Raw genomic sequence first — 7,078 nt, 5'->3', positions numbered from 1 at the left:
CACTATTTACTGAAGTTATTGTTAAGGCTCCAGTACAATACATTACTGTAATATTCTTGTGCAGTGAATACTGGTAAAGAGTTAGTTAGTTGGTTAAGACATGTATTAGAAGTTTGTACTTGGTTAGTTGAGTTAATAAGTTGTGATGTGTTGTACTTTGTTAGTAGTTAAGCAGTAGTTGTACTCTGTTAGTTAGTGAGTAGAGTATTAGACTAAACTGATTGTAATATGGAATTCATTGAAGAATAATACAATGATTAGTTCTCTTTGAGATACTATTGGAGGCCTAGCTCCCTCAAATAACTACTAGAGTATGAGTAAAGAAAGATTAAGGATCAGTTTGATCCTTAGCAGTTATTTCCTTTGTTTTTTTATTATATTTTGGCTGGTAGCTATTTCCTATTTGAATGGTTTCATGAAGATGAATATCTCAAAACACTAAAAGGTCAAAAATCCATTGAATGCTTTTATTATATTTTGGCGGGTAGCTATTTCCTATTTGCATGGTTTCATGAAGATGATTATCTCAAAACACTAAAAGGTCAAAAATCCATTGAATGCTCAACTAATTGCCTTTATTTTTGGTAATGACAAAATTCGTTTCAAAGCTTAAACTAATAATAAAATGAATAAACTATTTAAGAGCTACTAGATTAAGAAGCAAAGAAAGATTAACGATCAATTTGATCCTTATCAGTTATTTCCTTTGTTTTTTTATTATATTTTGGCTGGTAGCTATTTCCTATTTGCATGGTTTCATGAAGATGATTGTCTCAAAACACTAAAAGGTCAAAAATCCATTGAATGCTTTAATTATATTTTGGCTGGTAGCTATTTCCTATTTGCATGGTTTCATGAAGATGATTATCTCAAAGACACTAAAAGGTCAAAAATCCATTGAATGCCCAACTAATTGCCTTTATTTTTGGCTATGACAAAATTCGTTTCGAAGCTTAAACTAATAATAAAATGAATAAACTATTTAACAGCGCCGTCTGTGGGAATCGAACCCACGACCACATGGTTAAAAGCCATGCGCTCTACCGGCTGAGCTAAGACGGCTGACGACACAGTAATGTATAATTATTTACAAAATCTAAATGGAAATTGGTTCAAATGCAAAATACCTTATATACAAAACAAATCCTGAAAATACACATAATTATCTCAGATGGTCATGACTCATGAGTAAACACTTTTTCTGATTTGATTTTGTTGAGAAAAGGTGTCTTCTTATATGTGAGATGGTCATGACTCATGAGTAGACACAATTTGAACCCTTTTATATGAGATGATATATCATTCACCAAGTAATCATGTTCCTCAAGCCAACTTCTTTTAGCAATCTTATAAACCCGATAGTTACAGATTCAAGGTGTTCAAAACATTAAAAAACCATCGGAACCAATCGACCTGACTCAACCCAAAAGGGTTGGGTTGGTTTTGATGCATCATTCGATCAAAACTGATTCCTCCACTTGTCATGTTCAATTTGGATATTGGGTTTTTAGACTACAGCCCAAAGAACACGTAACTTGATTCTGGACTAATGAGTAAGCCGCGTGTACATCATTAGAACTGAATATTTCAATACCAGTCTATTCTAATATACCATTTCAAGTTTATCATAAACCACCCCTTCTCAAACACAAAGGAAGATTGCCAGCCAGAGAATTTATTCGAGCTCTTTTTTTTTTACCTTCAAAAGTCTACTTACAAGGCAACAGGTCAGGGTAAATGGTTTTCTCTTATAACCTTTTACAATATAGTTTCCATCATAAACCAAAAAAATTCCTTATACATTTTGTAATATCTCAAGCCTCAAGACAAATAATTCTTCCTCAGTAAAAAGGATGACCTTACAATACGCAAAGAGAAGATTCTGGAAATCATTGATGAACCAGATTGAACATCAAATGCTCAGACCATTCTCCTTTCAACCACAAATGATCATGCCAAGCAACAAACAGCAATAGAATTAATGCATAGGATGGCATACTAATAGTCATCGTTGTTAAGTTAGATAAAATTTTAGAGTGACTATTTAGTTACAATACAAATGTCGAAACAAGTGGAGCGAGAGAGTCAAAAATTACATGTAAAGCCTACCATATCCTAAGGGGAAACAAAAATGAATAGAAAGGATGAAACCTCTTCATGAACCCATCTCATGGACTCAAAAAGGATCATAAGATAGTCGTGCTTATTTCTTCATAACAAATGGTATGTGAAAAAGAAGCAATCTAAGAAAGAAGAAATGAATATAGCGTGTCATTACTCAGCAGGGGCTGGCTTGGTTCCAGCAGCTGCTTCGCTCTCAGCAGCAGCAGCAGCCGCCTCTGGTTTGGATGGGTCAGAAGTACCATTAGTGGTAGCATCTTTTGCAGGTGATGCAGATTCATTTCCTCCTGCGGCCTCAGCTGCAGTTGGTGTCTTACTTTTCCCATCCTTGGCATCCTTCCCTTCCTTTGCATCCTTGCCATCTTTGGCAGGTGCAGGTGGGGGAGGCATCATGTGTTGAGGAGGGTTTTGTTTCAGCTTAAAGAGAATTTGCCGCATCCTAGAAAGATCAGTGGGTTTCCCTGGCTTGGGACCCTGAACAACCACAATCGAAGGATTCTTATCAGCATCTTTCTTCCCTCGCTTCCTCTCAATATTAGGGACCTCACGAGGAATGATCTCTGCTATTGCTTTCCAGTAATGCTTGTCAGCTTCTTTGTGGAACTTCTCTTGGTTAGCCAAGTTAATCTGCCAAAAAAAAAAAGTTCAAATTCATTTATCTTAAACTATGAAGCATGGAAATAAATGCCACTTGGAGGAGAGAGAGGTAGGACAAGAGAGGATTAGCTACGAGGAGGGGTCAGGAAGGGAAAGAACAATGAGATTTGAAACTTGTACCTTCTCTCTTTCTCTGTTGTTAGTCTTGTTTGTTTCACAATTCAGTTTCCTTTTCTCATAAAAAGATCGTTTATACTCTTCAGCTTCTTCAATAATCTGATTCCGCATCTCCTTCTCTCTTTTCTCCTTTTCCTCAAGATGAATGGCATTTTGACTGCATCAATAATGTCGAAGGTTTTACAATGCACAAATTTAATGACCCAGCAGAAGTCTATGGCTAAAAACAAGAGTCAAACATGATTTTTGAACCACTTTAACTTCATAAAGATCATGCAAGCAATCAACAAAATTCATTATTTCATTGGCCAACAAAATACACCAGAGGAATGTTAGCTTTCTCTGAAAATCATTCTTGGCTTAATCTACAGTAGTATTTTCTCTGCCAGAAATGAAAATCTATAAAAATAAAACATAGAAATAAAAAGCAAGAAAGGTAGACAAAAATGAGGAGGAAAATGAAATCTGAAGTGAAATGTTACCTTAAGCAGTAGATAGTAAAGTATCAATCATCATTTAGATCAATCTCAAAGGCCATACCAAATCCATAGATAAAAATTACAATTCACTAATTGGATCTAATCTATACATCCCCTTTCCTGTAATAAGGAGGACCTATTCTACAGGACTGCATAGCATGCCTAATGCTCAAATGCAGCTATAAACTTTCAATAATAACATCCCAAGCCAAATAGGTAAACTCGAACCAGCAATGGCTCTGCTATCAACAATATATGCACTGGTGCTCAACATAATTCAGATCTTTGACTTCAGAACACAAACTACCTGCTTAAAATCCGTGCTAATAGGTAGAGCAGTGCCAACAAATGGATTTGTCCATCTCAGCTGAGAAACATCTGATGATTGTTATATACCAAAAGTACCATCCCTATATTTAGAATGTCTAAGAAACTATTCTAAGATACATAACCATAATGAGACAAAAGCAAAAGAAAATAAATAAATAAGGATATATAATTACCAAATACAACGCGCTGTACCTTTTTTACCCCCTATTGATAAGTTACACAAGCATCCACTACTTTGCTATGAGGACATACCATTTGAGCAAGGGCTCATTGAAAAAAATACATAGGGCTGCACTCAAAAGAAGCTATAGCAAATTTCCACATTCTCAAGATGGAACAAACAGATGAAAATATTACTTGAATTCAATTTATCAGAACCAATCTAGAAACTCAACTTACTGTACTACAATCCACATTCCAAAACGCCCAAGAGTATATAATTACTGCATTAAAGGACCATTTTTTTTTTTTGTATGTACAAGTGAGATAAATTATACAAAGAAAAGAACTACGTGGATGTGGATGTAAGATCCTAATAAAAACAAGTGAGATAAATTAGGCTCCTGCTACATTGCAGCAAATGCATTCATTTGTCTCAATTGATTTTTTGCTAGCTACAGTTTTTTTATTTATTTAAATGATGTATCTAATGGAACTTTAATGTTGGTAGACTTGCCTGTAGTTAACTTAGACTTGTCTGTAGTGAACTCAATAATTTTTTTATACATTTCATGACTTTCTTATGATTGATTGTTAGAAAGTAGATGTTCAGATTCCTGAATTAAATTTTTATGATTGATTGTGCTGCACTGACCCAAAATCATATTTAGACACAAACTATAATTTTTTTAATAGTTGGGGATGGGGGGATTTGAACTTTGAACGTTTCTGTTAAAAACAATGGTAGGTGCTAGATGAGCTACAAAACTCTTGGCTAGACACAAACTATAATTTTAAAGCTCAGGCAAGTTCTGAACTAGCATAACCCTAATTCTCGATTATCCCAGCCACCTTGTTCCAAGGTTCATCAATCTGAAACCTGCTACACTTTTTGTTTCAATAAACCAATTTTTACAAACCAAAAATCTCACCCATTTTCATCTCTTGCTTATACTTTTCAAAAGGCAAGACTGGTTTTTGCAGATGAGTATTCCAGCTTAAAACTAGCTTTATCAAATTCTAGCTTCTGATCAAACAATTTATACAAGCTATGTATAACTCTAAACCCCCATTGTTCCACATTTTTGGCTAAAATAACATACAATACCACATTCTCCATCTGCATAACACAACAATTAGCATTCCAGGTAACTTAGTTCTATATAGCAGTAGCACATTTTACAAGAAGAAATATCAAACAATCTGGAGTGGATCAACTAAAAACAGAGCCACCATCACAACTTATGCTACAAGACTAGCTCTTCAAGGTTTTAGAAACTGCTTCTATTGCAACCATTTAAATTTTCTAATAATGGTCACAGTTATCATTTGCTATAATGGTCCCAGTTCACAATGATAAATTAAAGGATTAATTGTAGTTATCTAAGTCAAACTACAGGAACATTTGCAACGTGCACCCTAAAATACAAAACTTTCTTATCATCATCCGGATTTGAGACTCATTTGCAATGTCCAGCCCATGGTCAAAATTAGTAGCTGAGAATTAGTGGGCAAATTAATCCCAAATTAAGGAGTTGATAGCAAAATTTTTTGTAGCTTAGAGTGCACATTGCTATAGTTTGGGATGGATGAAACCCATTTATCAATTAACTTAGACACTAATTTGGAGGATAGAATGGACAATGAAAATTAATGTAGAATTCAATCTTACACATTGCAAATGTAACCATTTTTAGGTTAACCAGCTTAACCTTGATAACAAAAAAAGTCAATCAGCTCAAATCTGCAATACTCTTCAAAATTTCCCATTACCCACATCATCAACTAACCCAACTTTCATTCCAATTTACTAATTGAAAACCCATTTATGATTTCATAACTCAAAGATCCTAAGCTCATAAACAACAAATCCAACTGTCTAGAAAGTAGAAACCCAGTTATGCAATCATAAATTAAAGATCACAACCAATACAACACAATCATTATAAAGATTATCAAAAAAAAAAAAAAAAAAAAGAAGAACAAAGAAGAACAAAGTTAAAGAACTGACCGCCTCCATTCGCGCAACTGAGAGCCTTCCTCACGCATCGCCTCGGGAGGTGGCAAGATGGGGCCTTCAGAAGAGAAGACCCCACCACCATCATCTTCGTCTCCGCCATTGGCACCGGACTCAAATGGCGAGACGTAGTCCGGGTTGGAAGCTGTGGGAACCCCGTAAACGTCGTCGTTCTCTTCGTAGCCCGTTGCAACGTCGTCAGATAGAATAGGTGGTGGCGGTGGCGGTGGATCTCCAGCGTAGTCGTCAGAGGAGACGAAAGCGGAGGAATCTTCGTAGCGCTGGGAAGCGAGGCGTGGGTCGTAGCCTATGTAGCCATCGTCGTCAAAAGGACGCGTCGTGGTGGTGGTGGGGTGGGTGGATGACTCGTGATTGTTCTGCTCGTCAACCTCGTTGCTGAACGAATCAAAGGACGCCATTTCAGCTCTCTCTCTCTACCTCTCTTTCTCTGTGAATTTGGTGGTGGTTTATGGTTTTTCTGTTGGGTTGTGTTGTGTAAGAATGAGGGCTTATTGTTGTTGTTGTTGTTGTCGTCGTCGTCTTGGTCTAAGGAAAAAGAGCGGAGTGTTCGGATCGCGGTGAGAACGTTGTTTGTTTTGTTTGTTTGTTAGTTGGGAAATATGATGAAATGTCTTTTTTCTAGAGGAAAGTGGAACGTGTTAAATATCATGAAGACATAAACATAAATGCATGTAGGGATTGGTGTAGATTGTAGAAGAAGAAAAGTATGGTGTGACGTTTGTTGGACAAAACAAAAATAAACAATGAGAGAGATGCCATTTTGAAGGTCTTATCCAAATTTTGAACGGCCTACCTATGGTTAGAAGTCTATTCTATATCATGGCCCCATTATTTGAACTTTTTCCAAAGATTTTTTTTTAGAAGATTTTTGTCCTAAGTTAAAATATCAAATATCCAAAAACAAAAGGCTTATTATGTTGGGATTTAAAAGGAATATAAAAAATAAAATCTATCCAAAAAAAAAGGGGAATGTAAAAAAAGTTGAAAGATTACAGCTTGTACTTTTCAATTGGAGGGTACATTGACAATGGACGGATTTAAACTTTATCCTTTTTGTTGGATTTGAACTTATCTTATATTTTATATATATTTTAATCTTGTCTAGTAAAAAAGAAAAAAATACAAGAGGAAAACAAACATTTTTTTAAGTTGTTAAAATCCTTTTAAACCTTTACTA

General features: G+C 35.5%; 1 protein-coding gene and 1 non-coding gene across 2 annotated transcripts; both read right to left on the bottom strand.

Moving 5' to 3' along the window:
- Positions 1 to 989: 989 nt before the first annotated feature.
- TRNAK-UUU (transfer RNA lysine (anticodon UUU)) lies at positions 990 to 1,062 on the bottom strand. Its single transcript has one exon. It is a non-coding gene; the product is annotated as a tRNA-Lys (tRNA).
- Positions 1,063 to 1,973: 911 nt separating this feature from the next.
- On the bottom strand, positions 1,974 to 6,504 carry LOC142641577 (clathrin light chain 2-like). Its single transcript, XM_075816021.1, has 3 exons — positions 5,875 to 6,504; positions 2,899 to 3,052; positions 1,974 to 2,748 (listed from the first exon to the last, which is right to left on the bottom strand). Exons 1-3 carry the CDS (start codon positions 6,297 to 6,299, stop codon positions 2,275 to 2,277), a joined length of 1,053 nt encoding a protein of 350 aa, XP_075672136.1. The 5' UTR covers positions 6,300 to 6,504; the 3' UTR covers positions 1,974 to 2,274.
- Positions 6,505 to 7,078: the final 574 nt, after the last annotated feature.

The sequence above is a fragment of the Castanea sativa genome, chromosome 6 (assembly GCF_040712315.1).
Source record: "Castanea sativa cultivar Marrone di Chiusa Pesio chromosome 6, ASM4071231v1".
NCBI classification, from domain to species: domain Eukaryota; kingdom Viridiplantae; phylum Streptophyta; class Magnoliopsida; order Fagales; family Fagaceae; genus Castanea; species Castanea sativa.
Note: the sequence above shows the minus strand (reverse complement) of the source record. Positions and strands in the feature narration are given on the sequence as shown.

Coding starts and splice junctions, on each gene's coding strand:
- LOC142641577 (XM_075816021.1), bottom strand. CDS start 6,299: ATGGCGTCCTTTGATTCGTTCAGCAACGAGGTTGACGAGCAGAACAAT. Junction 3,053..5,874: donor CAGTTGCGCGAATGGAGGCG/GTCAGTTCTTTA, acceptor TTATTGATGCAG/TCAAAATGCCATTCATCTTG. Junction 2,749..2,898: donor ACAACAGAGAAAGAGAGAAG/GTACAAGTTTCA, acceptor TTTTTTTGGCAG/ATTAACTTGGCTAACCAAGA.